Below are 21828 nucleotides of genomic sequence, written 5' to 3'. Positions count from 1 at the left end.
AATTCTTATTTTCAATGACGGCCTAGGAGCAGTGGGTTAACTGCCTGTTCAGGGGCAGAACAACAGATTTGTACCTTGTCAGCTCGGGGGTTTGAACTTGCAACCTCATCCATCAAAAGGAAAAAGAGAATTGTTGTCCAACAACCAAGGGGAAGTTATAAGTGTGTATGAGTGTGTGTGTGTGTGTCCAAATGATTGAGTAGATGCATGATTGAGTAGATGCATGGGTGTGTTCATGTGTGTTTTAATCAATGTGTGGTTTCACATTGTGGATAATGGATGTCAAATCACTACTCAATAATGATCATTACAATGGTTTGGAGGGCCCTGAGATTTTCCTCGTCCTATCAAGGCTACAATGAGAGCAAAGTGATTGCAACCAATATATTGTTTGATGAGTTGGGTAGAGGTACAGTATATGTCAGGATGGTTGAGGCTACTAAATACAGTAATACACACTACTATACAAACTGTAAGCACGGGGAGTTGGCGCAGGTCTCCTACCATACTTCGCCACACTCCCCGTGTACACTCCCCGTGTGCCCCCCCCAATCATTTTTTGGGGCTGCCTCTCGGGCTTCCAGCCGCGCTGCCGTGCTGCCTCCTCATACCGCCACCTCTCAGCTTTCGCTGCCTCCAGCTCTGCCTTGGGCCGGCGCTATTCCCCAGCTGTGCCCAGGGTCCTTTGCTGTCCAGGATCTCCTCCCATGTCCAGGAGTCCTGAGATCGCTGCTGCTGCCCGTTACCACGCTGCTTGGTCCTTTGGGGGGGGGGGGGGGGGGGGGGGGAGTAGTTCTGTAACGTTCGGAGGAGTAGGAGAGATCGGATCAATATGCAGCGTTGTTCGTGTCCATGTTCATATTTCATACGGCGAATGAAACAAAACAGTTCTGTAAGGTGAAATACACTAAACAGAAAACAACTACCCACAAGTCAAGTGGGGAAAAACAGGCTACCTAAATATGGTTCTCAATCAGAGACAACGATTGACAGCTGCCTCTGATTGAGAACCATACCAGGCCAAACACATAGAAAACTAAAATTAGAACAACACATAGAATGCCCACCCCAACTCAGGCCCTTCCCAACCTAAATAAGAAACATAACAAAGGAACTAAGGTCCGGACGTGACAGCTATAGAGTGTTTGTTTGCAATTATACTGAATAAAAACATAAACGCAACCACTTCAAAGATTTTACTGAGTTACAGTTCACCGAAGGAAATCAGTCAATTGAAATACATTCATTAGGCCCTAATCTTTGGATTTCACATGACTGGTCACAGATACCTTTTTTTTTTTAAGTAGTGGATCAGAAAACCAGTCAGTTTCTGGTGTGACCACCAGGAATTGTGTACAGATCCTTGCGACATGGGCCGTGCATTATCACGCTGAAACATGAGGTGACGGTGGCGGATGAATGGCACGACAATGGGCCTCAGGATCTCGTCACGCTATATCTGTGCATACAAATTGCCATCGATAAAATGCATTTGTGTTAATTGTCCATAGACAATACCTGCACATAACATAACCCCACCACCACCATGGGGCACTCTGTTCACAACGTTGACATCAGCATACCGCTCACCCACACATCACCATACATGTGATCTTCAGTTGTGAGGCCGGTTGGGAGTACTACCAAATTCTCTAAAACGACATTGAAGGCTGATTATGGTAGAGAAATAAACATTCAGTTCTCTGGCAACAGCTCTGGTGGACATTCCTGAAGTCAGCATGCCAATTGCACGCTCCCTCAAAACCTGAGACATCTGTGTTATTGTGTTGTGTGACAAAACTGCACATTTAGAGTGGTCTTTTATAGTCCCCCCATCACAAGGTGCACCTGTGTAATGATCATGCTGTTTAATCAGCTACTTGATATACCACACCTGTCTCTGCAAATATACCCACACCTATCTTGGAAAAGGAGATATACTCACTTACACGGATGTAAACAAGTTTGTGCACAAAATTTGAGAAAAATACGTTTTTGTGTTTATGGAAAATTTCTGGGATCTTTTATTTCAGCAGTGGTGTAAAGTACTGAAGTAAAAATGCTTTAAAATACTACCTTTTGGGGATATCTGTACTTTACTATTTATATTTTTCTACTTTTCTACTTCACTACATTCCTAAAGAAAATAATGCAATTTTTACTCCATACATTTCACCTGACAACAAAAGTACTTGTTACATTTTGAATGCTTAGCAGGACAGAAACATTTACCAATTCACACACTTATCAAGACAACACATGGTCATACCTTCTGCCTCTGATCCGGAGGACTCACTAAACACAAATACATCTTTTGTAAATGATGTCTGAGTGTTGGAGTATAGGCCCCTGGCTATCCATACATTTAAAAAAATAAGAAAATGGTGAAGTCTGCTTTGCTTAAAAGAAGACATTTGAAATGATGTATACTTCTACTTTTACTTTTGATACTCAAGTGTATTTATAACCAAATACTTTTAGACTTTTACTCAAGTAGTATTTTACTGGGTGATTTTACTGGGTAACTATCTATTAAGGTATCTATATTTTTACTCAAGTATGACAATTGGGTACTTTTTCCACCACTGTATTTCAGCTCATGAAACATGGGACCAACACTTTATATCATGCGTTTACATTTTTGTTCAGTTTACATCGTTAACAAACTACGGAGTAAAACAAGCTTATATTGAACAGTTGAACTAAGCTCATGAGCGATTAATGTTATATTCTTCACGAATCAATGGGTACACATCATTCATTTATAAGTCCAAAAATGTATGTAGCAAGTGCAGATTGCCGCTTTCAACTATATTCTCTACAACAACCAAATATGCCTCTAGTTCCACTGTGGGACTGTATTTTACAGTCTCTGTTTTCACAGTCTCTTAACTCCTTTGTTTAGACAGACAGACAGATGGCACAGTGGATAACTGGGCCGTCTCCTTTGATTCAGCTTGAGTAGTCCTTGTTCGAATTGTCAGTGTGTGTGAGTAAGTGCCTGCATGTGTGTGTGTGTGTGTGTGTGTGTGTGTGTGTGTGTGTGTGTGTGTGTGTGTGTGTGTGTGTGTGTGTGTGTGTATGCGGAGACAGCTCTCCACACACATATCGATTTCTCCTGCAGAGTATATTTCTTACAGCTGCGAGTTACTGCTGTGGGTCAGGACAAGACAGAGTAGTGAGGACCTGTGGTTATGAATCAAAAACGGTTTGATCGTAACGTCAATGTTCACAACGGCTTGTCACCCTCATGTTGTGTGACTTCAGTCCAAAGAGCACCATTCCCTAAAATACCAAAGAAATACCCTTTGTAGCTCATAATCTGTGCATTACACGTGTTTGTGCTCATAACACGTTCACAAATGAGGCATGGTTCCTGTCCTTGTTTTGTATACTCTCTTTGTAAGTTATCAACCTTGCAGCAAAGCTAGCACCCTTAGCCATTGTCAAGATTACTAAATGGATGTGCACCACCATAACCCTCAGGGTGCAGGAGAGAATTTGTTCGCTTTTCAGTGCATCCCTGAACAGCTTCTGGAGGGTTTATGATAATAATGGCTATCATTACGTGTCTAGTGGAGTGTGAGATTATGACCTGTTAGTAGTCCCATCCATCCTAGCCCATTATCGAACACAATTCCCCAGAACATAGCAGATAATAATAGTGATTGGGAGAGGGAATCTAAGAGGCCTTGGTATCAGGCAAGGGCAACCTTTCATTGATCAAGTTATGTTGCGGAGAAATGCGTCTCAATGGTCACGCTGCTACTGTTTTATTGATAGCTGGGTCCGTCAATATCCGCTCATCATAAATTCCCCCTCAACATTACATAGGAACCATAAGGGATGTCCGGGGAAGTCTAGGGGAAGGCTAGGGGTGAGACACTCTTCAGTGGATGTTTCTGATTCTCGTCGGTCAAGGATTCGGGGGTTGGACTGGGCCAGCCTTGAACCATTACTGATTCTCGTCTGCCTAGGATTCAGGAGTCGGACTGTCCCATCTAATGATGTAACATCCATCGCTGCCCGCCCAGGATAGGAACCCACAGAGTCAAGGATTGGTGCACTCAATTCAAAGGTCCTTAGACAAAAGTCTTTGGGTGCAGGGTTGAAAAAGACTTGAGTTCACAACAATACGTAAGACCATAGCTACTGACAATCAGTAGCCTACCAAAACAATGGTAGTACTTCATGGCCCAAAGAAAGGTGACCACTCGACAAGCCATGACGTGCTCTCGCTAGCTAGTTCAAATTTGCAATAGTACTGTCACGTTCTGACCTTAGTTCCTTTGTTTTGTCTTTGTTTTATTATGGTCAGGGCGTGAGTTGGGGAGGGCAGTCTATGTTCTTTTTTCTATGATTTGGGATTTCTGTGTTTGGCCTGGTATGGTTCTCAATCAGAGGAAGCTGTCAATCGTTGTCCCTGATTGGGAACCATACTTAGGTAGCCTGTTTTCACCCTTGAGTTGTGGGTGATTATTTTCTGTTGTGTGTCTTCACCAGACAGGACTGTTTCGTTCTTTCACTTTGTTGTTTTGTATTTCAGTGTTCAGTTTGATTCATTAAATATTAACATCATGAACACATACCACGCTGCGCTTTGGTCCTCACCTTCTTCCACCGACACCGGCCATGACAAGTACACTGAGGTGTCGAATCATGCTTTTTAATCTAGCTCTCTACCTCTGTGAATTTGCCCAAAGCTCAGGTCTCTGTGCAGTTGGGTAAAAGCTTAATTTTTTATGAACCTCTTCACTGTTCCCTCTCTATTTGCAAAAAAACCCAGAATCTGATATTGGTATGGATAAAAAAAATTCTGTCTCCTTCCTTCTCAAAGCTAACAACTCTGGGGGAATGAATGGGAATGGATGGGTCTAGAGGAGCGGTGTGCGAGATGTGTGACAGTAATGAGACAGTTGGATAGAAGCGCTTAACGGCACAGAGGTGCAGGGTAGTCAGACTCAGTTGGGGAGATGAGGTAAGGACTGACCCAAAGCCTGCCCTGATTCAGTGTCACGTCTGACCTTTATTTCCTTTGTTTTTGTCTTTATTTAGTATGGTCAGGGAGTGAGTTGGGGTGGGCAGTCTATGTTTGTTTTTCTATGTTTGGTTTCTGTTTCGGCCTAGTATTGTTCTCAATCAGAGGCAGGTGTCGTTAGTTGTCTCTGATTGAGAATCATACTTAGGTAGCCTGGGTTTCACTTTTGAGTTGTGGGTGTTTGTTTTCCGTGTGTGTGTTTGTTGCCACACGGTACTGTTTCGGTTTTCATTGATGCCCGTTATTTTGTTTTGTTCTAGTGTTCTGTTATTTTTCGTATTAAACATAATGGACACTTACCACGCTGCCCATTGGTCCTCCGATCCTTCTCGCTACTCTTCCTCAGAAGAGGAGGGAGGAATGCCGTTACACTCAGTCTATCACAAAGTCAGAGCTCTGATATTACGTTTGACCTAAAGTAAAAGTATCTTACTGAGATTGTAATTTACTCAAGTAAAAGTAACCCTCTTTAGGAACTACTCTGGTAAAAGTAAAAAGGTATCTGGTCAGAAATCTACTTAAGAACTAGTTTTTTTTTTACAACTTACAGTAAATTGTGACAGCAAACAAAAAGATCAACAACTTAGTGCAATTGATTTTACATTCATTTCCTTATTTAAGCATGCCAGCACCATCTTGCAGATGTCCTCCAGCACAGGTAGGCTGTACAGTTTCAATTACAGTCTTATTCAAAGTTGAGTTAATATCCAAGCTATGATGCTGCTGATGGTCATTAGTAGCCTACCAAACTTGCTAACTGCCTGGTACTCAGCACTCTATTGTTCCTCTAATCACTCTGGCATCAATGCATGGGTGACAATATTAGCCTATAACTTGTGAATGATGCCCAGCATAAGAAACAATGCCTTTTTTGTGTGTGTCTTTTTCGAATCAGTCGCACACCTCATGTAGCCTAGCCCATAGGCCTGTATGTTTTGATAATGTTTGTATCACAACTAAAGTTGCCAAATAACTTCTTAAAATTAAGCACATTAATCCACTTTACAAGGGGTGCAGAGCCTAACTGGCATACATAAGCAGCATGTGAGTTTCAAGTTTGGGGAAGACCATTTTCACCATAAAAATGCGCATTTATAATAAAAGCATAACAATTTGATAATGGAACATTCGCGCTTATAGCCTACTTCCTTGTGCGCATTGCAAAATCTTCAATTCCAACTCGGGAATTGGATAAGGACCCGCGCAATTGCGCCCCCGATGTGTCTGTCTTCACTTGTAGCCTGTGAGAAAGACCCGATCACGTGATGAAGAGTCATGAGAGTGAGAGGTAATTCAGAGCGCTCAGCACTCAGGGAGAAGGGCACACAGGCCACTGGCTGCAAAAGGCATGGATTTTTTATGGTGCGTTACGCCCACACAAAGGGGATGCCGCCGTTAAATTCTAGGCATTATCCAGTGCTTGTCAAATTGTGTATGAGTGACTGATCTAGGTGTACAGCCTGCGTAAAAAAAAACAAAGCAGAGCTGATGCCTTCAAGCGACTTTTTTCAAATCATCATTAGAGTCGTATCATGCAGCCTTACAATGTACTAAAAATCAAAACACATAGCCCAACATTTGTATAAAAACTAAAGTTACATTAATAACTAAATTAAGCATCTGGAATACCTATTTCTTTGTGAAATGCTCAACACAGAATAGCTGTATGTGCGCACTCCCTCAAATCGCTTGGAGAAAATATCCTTTCTATTTTATTCAGCTTTTTTCAATTGTATTCTTCATACTATAAAGAAAATGGACAGATACGAAGAGATAAGTATAAGAATATGAGTAAATTCATAGACAGGGTTTGCCTGTGTTTTTCACAAATAAACCAGATAGGTTTGGCAAACGGCAGTGCCCCATGTGCCATGGCCAATAATTATACTTATTATCCTGGTTACCCAATGCATCTAGCTGTTTTTTAAGCCTGAATCCAAAACAGCAGAGTACAGCACCTGCATGACTATTGAAAGTTACATTATGCCTAGTAGTTCTATTTGGCCATATGGCAACTTCACTATTCCTTTCAGACATCTGCTTGATGCACAGACCTACATTTATTTATATGCTAAATTACCCACTTGGCACGTTTAATTTTGATGTACCTTTGGTTAAGTTGTTAACTAACGTTAATTCGACGTGAAATAAAAAATATATAAAAAATTCACCATGTTTTGGATTTAGGTAAAAAGTTGGGTTAAAAGAAGGATGAAATGCCCTTACTTTAATGACTTTTTGCTAGTTTATTTAAACCACTAATTGACTGAAATAAATGAGGTTCAATTATTTGAATTCCATTTAGTTTGTTTCTATTATGTAAGCTCAATGCGCACATTGCACTGTTTCTCTAGAGATAAATCAAATCAACCCCGAACTGTGTGATATAGTAGGGAGTTGTAGTTTCCAAAAGACCAAAAATCAACATATTAGCTCAGAAAACATGGTAATTAACTACATAATCCATTGAGTGCCTACTTGTCCAGTGTGTGTTTTTTTTATGCCTGCTACATTAGGTTAGTGTGGGCCAGACAGGGAGAGGAGAGAGAAGAATGCGTGATAGAGAGGGGTCGCTTCGTGAGGTATCTATACTTGCAAATACATTATCTAAGTGATTGATAGTTGGTATTCAGCAGTCATAAAAGTATGCCTTATTTACTTTGAAGAATTACTAAAATAGTGATTTTGTCAGACAGCATAGGCAACAGCTCTATAGAGATCTGATGATGATTTGGAATGAAATAATAAAGTAATCAAATAAAAGAAATGTAATATACACAACCAGCAGTTGGAACCAAAATGATTCTGAACTAAAATATAAACGCAACATGCAACAATTTCAGTTACAGTTCATTTAAGGAAATCAGGAAACTAAAATAAATTCATTGGGCCCTAATCTATGGATTTCACATGACTGGGAATACAGATATGCATCTGTTGGTCACAGATACCTTTAAAAAAAAAAGTAGGGGCGTGGATCTGAAAACCAGTAAGTATCTGGTGTGACCAACATTTGCCTCAGGCAGCGTGACACATCTCCTTCACATAGAGTTGATCAAGCTCCTCTTCAATGGCTGTGCAAAGTTACTGGATATTGGCGGGAACTGGAACATGCTGTCGTACACATTGATCCAGAGCATCCCAAACATGCTCATTGGGTGACATGTCTGGTGATTATGCAGAACATCGAAGAACTGGGACATTTTCAGCTTTCAGGAATTGTGTACAGATCCTTGGGGCCATGCATTATCATGCAGAAACACGAGGTGATGGATGAACTGGATGCATTCTATCACAGTGCCATCCGTTTTGTCACCAAAGCCCCATACACTACCCACTATTGCAACCTGTAAGCTCTCGTTGGTTGGCCCTCGCTTCATACTCGTCGCCAAACCCACTGGCTGCAGGTTATCTACAAGTCTCTGCTAGGTAAAGCCCCGCCTTATCTCAGCTCACTGGTCACCATAGCAGCACCCACTCGTAGCACGCACTCCAGCAGGTATATCTCACTGGTCACCCCCAAAGCCAATTCCTTTGGTCATCTTTCCCTCCAGTTCTCTGCTGCCCATGACTGGAACGAATTGCAAAAATCTCTGAAGCTGGAGACTCACATCTCCCTCACTAGCTTTAAGCACCAGCTGTCAGAGCAGTTTACAGATCACTGCACCTGTACTTAGCCTATCTGTAAACAGCCCATCTATCTATCTACCTACCTCATCCCCATACTGGTAATTATTTATTTATTTTGCTCCTTTGCACCCTAGTATCTCTACCTCCACATTCATCTTCTGCCGATCTACCATTCCAGTGTTTAATTGCTATATTGTAATTACTTCGCCACCATGGGCTATTTATTTCCTTATCTTACCTCATTTGCACTCACTGTATATAGACTTTTTGTTTTCTTTTGTTCTACTGTATTATTGACTGTATGTTTTGTTTATTCCATGTGCAACTCTGTGTTGTTGTATGTGTCGAATTGCTACGCTTTATCTTGGCCAGGTCACAGTTGCAAATGAGAACTTGTTCTCAACTTGCCTACCTGGTTAAATAAAGGTGAAATAAAATTTAAAAAAATAACAAATTGCACGACAATGGGCCTCAGGATCTCATCACGGTATCTCTGTGTATTGAAATTGCCATCAATAAAATGCAATTGTGTTTGTTGTCCATAGCTTATGCCTGCCCATACCATAACCCCACCACCACCATGGGGCACTCTGTTCACAATGTTGACATCAGCAAACCTCTCGCCCACACGACACCATACACGTGATCTGCGGTTGTGAGAACAGTTGGAGCTACTGCCAAATTCTCTAAAACGACATTGGAGGCAGCATATGGTAGAGAAATGGATATCCAATTCTCCTGCAGTCAGCATGCCAATTGAATGCTCCTTCAAAACTTGAGACATCTGTGGCATTGTGTTGTGTGACAAAACTGCACAAAGTGCACCTGTGTAATGATCATGCTGTTTAATCAGCTTCTTGATATGCCACGCCTGTCAGGTGGATGGATTATCTTGGCAAAACCTAACAGGGACGTAAACAGATTTGTGCACAAAATATGAGAGAAATAATTTTTTTGTGCGTATGGAACATTTCTGGGATTTTTTATATCAGCTCATCAAACATGGGACCAACACTTTACATGTTGCATTTATATTTTTGTTCAGTGTATAGAGACAATTTCGTTTTTACATTTAGCTCAACATTAAATTACTTCACCAATCAGTGTGGATAGAGCAGTATGCTGTGGAGCATTAAGAGGTTTTAACAAGCACTTAAAAAGTTAATGCATTCTTCTAAAAATTTCTCCCTAATTTCTGAATCACTCTTGTAATGTCATCAGCAGGCAACAGTAACCTACTGTATGCTTCAGAGGGGAGGGGCATGTAGCCTACACACCCACTGGCACAAGATTTCCAGCTGGCAGGCAGACACTGGAATACATTTCTGAGTGACAGAGTGAGTGAGGGCTTTGCATAGGCGCTTTGTTGCGATTTTTGTGGGGCTGGAAAAAAATCCGCGGAACGTAAAATAACGTTATTAAGCGGTTCCCATGCTTTTCAAATAATGTTTCTCTTTCGGAACAGTATAGATCGCTTCCGGTTTGGGTTTTGTTCCTCCAATAATTTCGTTATTTTCCAGTTTTAGGTTATGTTCCCTGAACCATTCTAACCCGTATATAACAATTGAATTATTTTATTAAAGTAATCATGGGGCACACTACCATCATGGGGCTTTTATTAATTGTTGTATATGGGTTGTTACAGAATTCAACCCTCAAAATGTGTAGTGCATTTAATGTTTTGTTAAAACTAGCAAAACCGAAATTGAAAACCAAACCGACCTCAAAAAGCAGTAACTCAGCACCACTTTTTGCAAATCCAATTAGTTTTCCGCATTGATTCAACTTAATCACATATTATTATTTTTGAAATGACGTGGAAACAACGTTGATTCAACCCGTTTTTGCCCAGTAGAAAGTTACATGTCACGAAACACCTGAAAACATCCATGGGGACTGTCAAAAGGGTACAGTACAGCGGGTGCTACACAGTATCAGCCATGTAAAAGCAACGGGGATATATTGTATGTCTTATCAACAAGATATATGGTTGGCACGACTAATTTCCGTCGATTCATTGCCAATGTAGAAAAACAAACACTTAATGTTTACCTAGACAGGTTGCACCATTGAGGTCTGAATACCTCTTTGCCAATGGAGACCTGTTCAACTGCTACTGTTGTAACCTAAAGTTGTACATTTGTGTGGTTCATCCCTATGCAGTTGGGTCCATTAGTTTATGCCAGCCTTATACAAATATTTGCCCATTTTCCAAAACTCACCAAAAGCAACGGCAATCCGCAGACCACTGCGTAAAGTATTACAGGGGGAACAGCGCTGGACGCCTCGGGTCCATGGTAGGGCTTGGTGTAGGCATTGTCATAGCAGAAAAACCCTTGGACGTGCACGTTGAAAGTGTCGGTGTACTCAAAGTAGTATGCCAACATGACAGTCCCAGCCATGATCACCAGCTGGAAGTAAAGCATGGTTGTATGGAACCCCCAGCCGCCCGGTTTTTAGGCTACTGCTGTAACCCGTCCAGTACTCCACCTCGCTCCGCGTTCCATCCACATATATCTCTCGCTACTACAATGGAAGATAATCCAAAAAACATCGTGTTAGGTGAAGAGGCGAGCTCAGTCTTGACACCGCTCAGAGGTCCATGCCAGGGTGAGCGCTAAGACAGAAAAAGAGTATGGAGCGGGTTGGGAACATGAGCGCGTGGGATGGAATAGACTTTCCTTCCGTGACGTGAGAGATATGCGTGGAATGTACGGAACCATGATGAGTGACAGCGCGCGCCAACCATTGGCATGAGCCACAGGATCTTGTTAACGTTCATGTGTACGACAACAACATCTGTAGGCAACTAGATTCAGCTAAAGTTGTTGTTTGTTGGATAATAATAATGTGTCCACCTCAAATTGACCACAACTAAGCCCAAAAGGAGATTGTATTGGAAAATAACATAATTTCACAGCTTCATTGCATTTTGAGACATGATCACACACATGATCATATATATATATATATATTTCTTTATTTTTGTTGGAATTTTGGGAACAGATTTCCTATAAAAATTAAACACATTTTTTGGCTGAATACCTAGTGGTATTTTTGACCAAAAACAAACAAAACATGATTTTACTAGAAACCTTGGGGGTCCACAGTTTGTCAGTTTAGCTAGTCCAAAAAATTGATGTTTTTTGATCTTCTATGCTGTGCATTTCAGGTCATCCTGGCAGCAAAAACAAATCATATGGACAATGTTCTTCGCACAAACACACGCCTGGTCGTCTAGCATGGAGTGAGAAAAGTCTCAATGTTTGGTCTGTATAGTGTCCCACAATCCATATGAATTTTCACCAAAACTCACAAATAAAATCATGATTTGTGAATATATACAAATATTTCACAAATAAAACCATGATCTGTGAATGCATTAAAATGTTTCACAAATGAAACCATGATCTGTGAATGTGTTCAAATATTTTTCAAATAAAATCATGATCCGTATGTATATGTATATATTGTCAAGGCTCAGGAGAAGACCCAGATGCCGACAATTTCGAAGTAACAAAAGTTTTTTTTACGAAAACAGGAGGGCAGGCAAAGGTACAGAACGGCAGGCAGGGTCAGGGCAGGCAGAGGTCAGTAATCCAGGGTGGTGTGATAAGGTACAGAACGGCAGGCAGGCTCAGGGTCAGGGCAGGCAGAATGATAAAAACCGGGAAAACTAGAAAACAGGAACTAGAGAAAGACTGGAGCATTGGAAAACCGCTGGTAGACTTGACGAAACAAAATTAACTGGCAACAGACAAACAGATAACACAGGTATAAATACACTGGGGATAATGGGGAAGATGGACGACACCTGTAGGGGGGTGGAGACAAGCACAAAGACAGATGAAACAGATCAGTGTGTGACATATACAGTGGGGAGAACAAGTATTTGATAACCTGCAAAATCGGCAGTGTTTCCTACTTACAAAGCATGTAGAGGTCTGTAATTTTTATTATAGGTACACTTCAACTGTGAGAGACGGAATCTAAAACAAAACTCCAGAAAATAATCATAATTATTTGATACATCAGAAAAGCAGAACTTAATATTTGGTACAGAAACTTTGTTTGCAATTACAGAGATAATACGTTTCCTGTAGTTCTTGACCAGGTTTGCACACACTGCAGCAGGGATTTTGGCCCACTCCTCCATACAGACCTTCTCCAGATCCTTCAGGTTTGGGGCTGTCACTGGGCAATACGGACTTTCAGCTCCCTCCAAAGATTTTCTATTGGGTTCGGGACTGGAGACTGGCTAGGCCACTCCAGGACCTTGAGATGCTTCTTACGGAGCCACTCCTTAGTTGCCCTGGCTGTGTGTTTCGGTCGTTGTCATGATGGAAGACCCAGCCACGACCCATCTTCAATGCTCTTACTGAGGGAAGGAGGTTGTTGGCCAAGATCTCGTGATACATGGCGGCCCCATCCATCCTCCCCTCAATACGGTGCAGTCGTCCTGTCCCCTTTGCAGAAAAGCATCCCCAAAGAATGATGTTTCCACCTCCATGCTTCACGGTTGGGATGGTGTTCATGGGGTTGTACTCATCCTTCTTCTTCCTCCAAATACGGCGGGTGGAGTTTAGACCAAAAAGCTCTATTTTTGTCTCATCAGACCACATGACCTTCTCCCGTTCCTCATCTGGATCATCCAGATGGTCATTGGCAAACTTCATACCGGCCTGGACATGCGCTGGCTTGAGGGGGACCTTGCGTGCGCTGCAGGATTTTAATCCATGATGGCGTAGTGTGTTACTAATGGTTTTCTTTGAGACTGTGGTCCCAGCTCTCTTCAGGTCATTGACCAGGTCCTGCCGTGTAGTTCTGGGCTGATACCTCACCTTCCTCATGATCATTGATGCCCCACAAGGTGAGATCTTGCATGGAGCCCCAGACCGAGGGTGATTGACCGTCATCTTGAACTTCTTCCATTTTCTAATAATTGCGCCAACAGTTGTTGCCTTCTCACCAAGCTGCTTGCCTATTGTCCTGTAGCCCATCCCAGCCTTGTGCAGGTCTACAATTTTATCCCTGATGTCCTTACACAGCTCTCTGATCTTCGCCATTGTGGAGAGGTTGGAGTCTGTTTGAACAGGTCTGTAAGAGCCGGATTTCTTACTGGTTTGTAGGTGATCAAATACTTATGTCATGCAATAAAATGCAAATGAATTACTTAAAAATCATACAATGTGATTTTCTGGATTTTTGTTTTAGATTCCGTCTCTCACAGTTGAAGTGTACCTATGATAAAAATTACAGACCCCTACATGCTTTGTAAGTAGAAAAACCTGCTAAATCAGCAGTGTATCAAATAATTGTTCTCCATACTGTATATATATATGGTATATGGTATATGGTGGCACGGAACGCACAGAGACGACAAAGTGTATTTCAAAAATCGTGAAAGACTAATTATTTTAACCTAAAGCATTTAATAAATAATATTATGGGGAATGGGAATGAGAGGGCTACTTAGACCGTGTTGGAAAGGGATCACAGCAGTGATTGATTGAGGGTATGAGGTATGAGTTGAGGTGTTCAGAAGCTTGAACGGTGCAGGCCAGAATTTGACTGGGAAGACAAAAACTATAAGACAACACACTACACAGTTAGACAAAAGAGCTAAGAATGAGTTAGTCCAAGCAAGGAGTAAAATCATTGATGTGTAATAATGTGATTGTGTAAGTGATTAACTCTACATACAGTAATGAGAGAAAATTGATAGAGGTACTCACTGTGCTTGGAGGGGAAACATTCAATGTGCCAGTGGATGAGTGGGCACATGAGACGTTGTGGCTTCAGTTCATGTCAGGAGAAAGTTGGCAATGGTAGTGGAGTGGAGTAGTCATCACCTCTTAAATCGGGGAACAGGAGGGGACTTAGCTGTAAATACAAATAGCAGATACATTCCATTACAGCTGTGCCATCTTAGGTTTAGACAACACATTTCTCTATGAAGTTAAACATCTCAAAATTCATAAAGTCAAACACAGACTGTGCATCTCGCCCACTTGACACAGTAGACCAAGAAACGTTTCTGAATACAGCCTTGATCATCCACATACCTAACGATAACTGACAACTGCAAGCAGACTGGTGCAGGTCCCAGAGCGGTGGGGCAATTTTTAACAGTTGTTAAGACTGAAAAATCGTCTTGTTTTCATCCGATACAGCATGTCAGATCTTTAACGTTTAGGTGTAGCCTAGGCTGCTGCGGTGGAAAGCCTATCTGAGCGCACGCAAAAATATGCAACATGACCAATATCCTACTGTGTATTCGATAGGCCAAGAGTTGAAAAACTACAAACCTCAGATTTTTTTTTCTCAGGTTTTTGCCTGCCATATGAGTTCTGTTATACTCACAGACATCATTCAAAAAGTTTTTGAAACTTCAGAGGGTTTTCTATCCAAATACACCATGCATATCTTAGCTTCTAGGACTGAGTAGCAGGCAGTTTACTCTGGGCATCTTATTCATCCAAGTTACTCAATACTGCCCCCAGCCATAAGAAGTTAAAGTCCCATGACAGCCCACTTGGAGTTTGCCAAAAGGCACCTAAAGACTCTCAGACCATGAGAAACAAGATGCTCTGGTCTGATGAAACCAAGATTTAACTCTTTGGCCTGAATGCCAAGCGACACGTCTGGAGGAAACCTGGCACCATGCCTACGGTGAAGCATGGTGGTGGCAGCATCATGCTGTGGGAATGTTTTTCAGCGGCAGGGACTGGGAGACTAGTCAGAATCGAGGGAAAGATGAACGGAGCAATGTACAGAGAGATCCTTGATGAAAACCTGCTCCAGAGCGCTTAGGACCTCAGACTGGGGTGAAGGTCCACCTTCATACAAGACAACGACCCTAAGCACACAGAAAAGAAAACGCAGGAGTGGCTTCGCGACAAGTCTCTGAATGTCATTGAGTGGCCCAGCCAGAGCCCGGACTTGAACCCGATCGAACATCTCTGGAGAGACCTGAAAATAGCTGTGCAGCGACACTCCCCACCCAACCCGGCAGACCTTGATGAGAATCTACTTCAGAGTGCAAACGACCTTAGACTGAGGTGAAGATTTACATTCCAAGAGGACAATGACCCTAAGCATACAGCCAAAACAATGCTGGAATGGCTTCAGAACAAGAATGTGAAAGTCCTTGAGTGGCCCAGCCAAAGCCCAGACTTGAATCCCATTGACAATCTGTGGAAAGACTTGAAGATTGAGTTTGAGAAAATCTGTAAGCAAGAATGGTAGAAAATCCCCAAATCCAGATCTGCAAAGCGGATACAGACACACACAAGACGAGTCAAAGCTGTAATTGCCACCAAAGGTGCTTCTACAAAGTATTGACTGAGGGGTGTGAATACCAATGTAAATAAGACATTTCTGTATTTAATTTTCAATAAATTAGCAAACATTTCTTAAAACATATTTTCACCTTGTGATAGGTTGGTGAGAAAAAAAAATATTTCATCCATTTTGAAGTCAGGCTGTAACACAACAAAATGTGGAATAAGTCAATATTTCTGAAGACACTGTATATATGGATCATGTTTTTTCGGTGAAACATTTTAATATATTCACAGATCACGGTTTAATTTGTGAAATAGTTGTAGATATTCACAGACCATGGATTTATTTGTGAAATAGTTGTAGATATTCACAGATCATGGTTTTATTTGTGAGTTATGGTGTACACATGGATCGTGGGACAGTATACGGACACAATATTGATACTTTTCTCACTCCAATATGGAGTTCATTATGATTTGTTCTGACAGGAGGTTACTTCAAACTCAAGCATGCGGATAACAACAGATATATACACTCGGTGGCCAGTTTATTAGGTACACCCTGTTCACAGAAATGGTTCGCTGCTACAGACAGTGAGTCACGTGGCTGTGGCCTGCTATATAAAGCATGCAGACAGACATAGCATTCTGTTACTATTTGTTGAACATTAAATTGGGCGAGTGACCTAAGTGACTTTGAGCGTGATATGATCGTCGGTTCCAGGCGCGCCGATTCCAGTGTCTCAGAAACGGCCGGCCTCTGGGGCTTTTCACGCATGACAGTGTCTAGGGTTTACCGAGAATGGTGTAACAAACAAGAAACATCCAGTCAGCAGTAGACCTATTGTTAAAAACAGCTAGTTAATAAATGGACGAAAGAGAATTGCAAGAATAGTGCAAGCTAACAGGCAGGTCACAAACAGGCAAATAATGGCGCAGTAAAACAGTGGTCGCAGAACGGCATCTCGGAATGCACAACTCGTCAGTCCTTTTCACGGATGGGCTATAGCAGCAGATGACCACATCGGGTTCCACTCCTATCAGCTAAAAACAGGAAGAAGCGGCTCTAGTGGGCGTGCGATCACCAACACTGGACAACTGAGGAATGGAAAAACATCACCTGGTCCGACGAATCCTGGTTCCTGTTGCGTCATGCTGATGGCAGAGTTAGGATTTGGCGTAAGCAACATGAGTCCATGGCCCCATCCTGCCTGGTGTCAATGATACAGGCTGGTGGCACACATTAGGTCCCTTGATATCAATTGAGAAACGTTTCCATGCCCTGATGAGCTATTCTGGAGGCAAAGGGGGGTCCGACACGGTGCTAGATGGGTGTACTTAATAAACTGTGTATCTTGAAAAGAGAAAGATTTCACTATGAAAATAGCCAGAACATAGTGGTAAGACTTAGTAAATGTGACTTTAGTTCCTTCTCCCGAATAGCTGAAATCCTTCTCTTTATCCTTGGACAGAAAATCATTAGAGATAGAGCTCTGTGAAGATTATATGAAAATCATTGTAATAGTGCTTAAATCCATGCAAATCCAACACTAATGGATGGCTGTAGAACAATAAGAGAACATTTGCCCAGTGAGATTTGACACATCCTTTATGTTTGATTCCCTCACTTTGTGTAAGAAGTGAATTAGCAATAGGCTTTACTCTGACTCGGAACATAAAGAGACCACAGTTTGGTATTGGTGGGGACCATGGACTTGCCCCTCTAAACGCCAATAGCCTTACGTAGTATATCCAATATTGTGTTTATGTCCGTCTGTCTTCTTCTTCTTCTTGTTTACATCGTTACTGCCACGGTCCTCCTCACTGTCTTCATAAATCTTGTTGATTATCATCTTTAACCGTGTTCCCCTACTAACCACTTCATTTATGTAGAGAGGGTTTCTGATGGTGATCCAATGAGACTGCGGCTCCTCGTCCAACCTAAGATGTGGCGTGACTGTCACAATCCCTCTTTCTAAAAGTTGTGGCTCAGCTAAACAAGCTGAATGCTCCATAATTTATTCAGCAATCTCATTATTATTTCAAAGGAAATTAGATATTGTTCGAGTGGCCACTCTGGAAATCTTAAATATTTAGTTTTTGTTCACGTAACAAACAAGGCTCAGTTTATAAGCAGAAGCGAGGCGATCTGAAGTACAGTAGCCCACAGATTAAGATGATAAATCCTCAGATTATGGATGACAAAAATCAGATGCTGATACTGTTAAGTATTTGCCCTCATTGTCTTGATCACAAGCTTCTTGAGACGATATTACTATCGTGGCTGTTGCTGGTCTCCCTTCGATGCTACAGCACAGGCACGTGGTTGGAGAGGATAGGGATGCTTTTACTGTGAATTAATTGAATGTACAGTACACGAGGAATGAAATACTGTGGGCTACAGTAACAACAAGACTGATGAAGTGTCTTGTTTTACTATAATTTACTACTGTCCAATATTCACCAAGAAAAGCTGACACCACTCATTTTCAGATCACCTTGACAATCAAGCAGATTGACTAGAAGGGAGAGTCCAGCATATTCAGTAACATTTTATCCTGTTGAAATGTAACTAAGAACATTTGGTTCTTGATAACAAATATTAATCATGGTTGGTTTTAGTTCCCTCACTTTAACAATATTGTGGCATGCCTGTGTGCCCTCTAGTGGAATATGATGAACAAGAAAATGTTTGTGTCCTAGTCCTGACAAGATGATGACCTCGCTGTTACGGAACGTCACACTAGAGATGAACTGATTAAAAAAATAATCCATTCTAGCCTCTCATGGGTAGACTACAAAAAGCATCAGACCAAATAACCCTAGATTTTAGTTATGTCTTAACTGAGATTATATCCCAGTCAACAAGTCATATTTCATAACGTCAGATCAATGTCACCTTTTCAGTAAAGGTCCACTGCAGGACACCTGAATATATGTACTAAATCAATCCTTCTCAGGTCGGCACAACAGCAATAGACAAAGAAATGCACACACTCCTGCTAGACCCTTTGCAATGAGACAGGGTAGCCTCAATCTGAGTATGAGGTGATGAGACTTGGAATCTAAATAGGACATGTGGAGCCTACAAATGGATTTGTCACAATGCCTAAAATAAAGCAGGGTAGCTCAGTCAGCAAGCAAAACTAAACAGCCATCTTGGTTCAGTTACTGCATGTGTTCTCTATGGACACTCTTGGTGGGATAATGATTTATTTTGCAGTGTTTTATTGCTGTATAGTGACTAAGGCTTGAGTGGTGGCACAGACAAGGCTTGGAGACATTGCAGGGACAGAGAACACACTCTATGGATACTTTCTTTAACACATCTGTACTGTAATAAGAAGAGACAACAAGGAAAACAGTCTCCTCCATTCGCTTCCTGAGAACCCCATCGCACTAAATAATGAATAATGGAACTAGGAAACCTTCACAGAACAATACGGCTGTGTTGATATAAAGGCACATTGCAGCTTGGTAACTATAGGACTGGTTCAGGCTTTAGTATTAACTGGAGGAAGCATTGTTTATTCCTCAAAGGACCCAGAGGACACGACAGTCTTATTCTTCATCTTCACATGGACCTAGAGTTAGCTAAACCCAAGGGAACTACACAATCCCTCCTTGTAAATTGTGTGGGTAGACTTGCAGTGTACACACCAACTGACAAGGTCTCCGTGGTGAAATTGGATTTTCAGACACTTCCCTACTGCTGATATGTCCTCTATTTCGGGGGTCTCAAACTTTGCCCACTGAGCGACACTCCTGTGGTAAACTTGTTGTCACAATGTAAAAGGTCAGGGGTAAAGTAAACAAGGTGTAACAGCGCCAATCGCCAATTCAGCACCATTGAAGCAAACCGCAACTGAATCACAATTCCAAAGTTCAGCAAAAAAGGATGGTGGACAGTGACCTTATCAGGAGCCGCCACTTCCCACTAACCAAAACATAAGAAGCCAATATGTGCAGCCGTGTTGACCTTTTCAAACCAAACTTTAGAACTGTACATAATAGAGTATAAATGAAAATAGACCTCTCTATTGTTTTTTGGTATTAATTACGATCCCCTTTAGCTGCTGCAAAAGCATCAGCTGCTCTTCCTGGGATCCACATGAGACATGACATAATACATAGTACAGAACATTATTAGTCAAGGACTGAAATACATACAGTACATTTAAAATGTCACACATAGCCTACATATCAGTACATACACACATTATCTAGGTCTAATACGTAGTACATTGCAAATTACAATATAATATATATATAGAAAATGTCTCTCTCTTCACAGTCCCCTTTGTGCAGCAAGGTGCTATTCTATCTGCTTGAAACTGGTTTTATTGCTAGCTTGGGTTACCTGGGGTGGCATGTAGTCATGGCTCTATTTAATACTGTGCGTTTCCCAGCCACTGTTCTGGACCTGGAGACTGTGAAGAGACGTCTTGTGTTGTACCGATGAGTGCCTGAACTGTGTGCCAACTGTTTGAACAGACAGTTCGGTACCTTCAACGTATCAATGCTTTGCACAAAGACCAATAGTGATACAGTCAATCTCTCCTCAACTTTGATCAAGGAGAGACTGACATGCATGTTACTGACACTTTCACTCTATGTACATCTAAGTGCGATACGTGCTGCTTTGTTCTGGACCAACAGCAATTTACCTACAGCATGTCCTTCTTTGCCGCACATGACCACACAGCTGGGCAGTAGTCCAGGTGCAACAAAATTTGGGACTGCAGAACCTGTCTGGTCGACTGAGATATCAAGAAGGCAGAGCAACGCCCTATCATGGACAGGCCTCTTCCCATTTTAGCAACCATTGAGTCTATACATTTTGACCATGACAGCTTGCTTTCTAGGATTACAACCAACAGTTTAGTCTCCTCAACTTGCTCAATAGCCACATTACTCAATAATAGATCTAAACGAGGTTTAGCGTTAAGCAAGTGATTTGTCTCAAAAATTATGCTTTTAGTTTTTGAGATATTTAGCATCAGCCTATTACTAGTTACCCATTAGAAAACAGACCGGAGCTCTGTGTTGTGTCTCATTTATTTATTTTACTGTTGCAGCCAACGTCTATACTGTTGAGTCGTCAGCGTACATAGACACACAGGCTTTATTCAAGTTAAGTGGAAGGTCATTTGTGAAAACAGAAAACAAGAATGGTCCTTGTTGGCTGCCCTGCGGTACACCACAATCAACTGAATTAACAGCGATACTTAAAATGTATTTGCTATTCCCTTTGCCTCACCCCACACAGCCATACAGTTCTTAAATTCATCATCTATCCATGGGGATTTGGCAGTTCTAACAGTCAGTTTCTTGATGGGCGCATGCCTATCAGTAACCGGAAGAAGCAGTTTCATAAATGCTTCAAGTGCACCGTCTGGATGTTCCTCATTACACACATCAGACCAACATCAGACCATATTGTTCACATCTTCGACATAGGAATCGTGAAAAACCTATTGTATGATCGCTTTTACACAATTTTAAGTCCAGTCTTTGGAACTTTGGTTTTTCTATTATATTATGATCACTACATATGATGGGTGTGGATACTGTTTTAGAGCAGATTTCTGCAACATTAGTAAAGATGTGATCAATACACATGGATTATTACGTTCCTGTTTTGTTTGTAAATACCCTGGTAGGTTGACTTATGACTTGAACCAGATTGCAGGCACTGGTTACAGCTTGAAGCTTTTTTTTGAGTGGTCAGCTTGATGACAACCAGTCAATATTTAGGTCACGCAAAAAATATACCTCTTTTTATATCACATACATTATCGAGCATGTCGCACATATAGTGCAAATACTTGCTTTTAACACACAGTGGTCTATAGCAACTTCTTACGAGAATAA

General features: G+C 41.6%; 1 protein-coding gene across 1 annotated transcript in view; it reads right to left on the bottom strand.

The window, feature by feature from the left end:
• The window catches only part of LOC109875125 (phospholipid phosphatase-related protein type 5-like), a 63952-nt gene extending 52609 nt beyond the window's left edge, over positions 1-11343 (bottom strand). Inside the window, exon 1 of the mRNA XM_020467334.2 lies at positions 10891-11343. Coding sequence (XP_020322923.1) covers positions 10891-11094 — 204 coding nt within the window. The 5' untranslated portion in view covers positions 11095-11343. The remainder of the gene's footprint in view (positions 1-10890) is intronic.
• Between the last annotated feature and the right edge of the window lie 10485 nt (positions 11344-21828).

Source organism: Oncorhynchus kisutch, linkage group LG30 (assembly GCF_002021735.2).
Source record: "Oncorhynchus kisutch isolate 150728-3 linkage group LG30, Okis_V2, whole genome shotgun sequence".
NCBI classification, from domain to species: Eukaryota; Metazoa; Chordata; class Actinopteri; order Salmoniformes; family Salmonidae; genus Oncorhynchus; species Oncorhynchus kisutch.
Note: the sequence above shows the minus strand (reverse complement) of the source record. Positions and strands in the feature narration are given on the sequence as shown.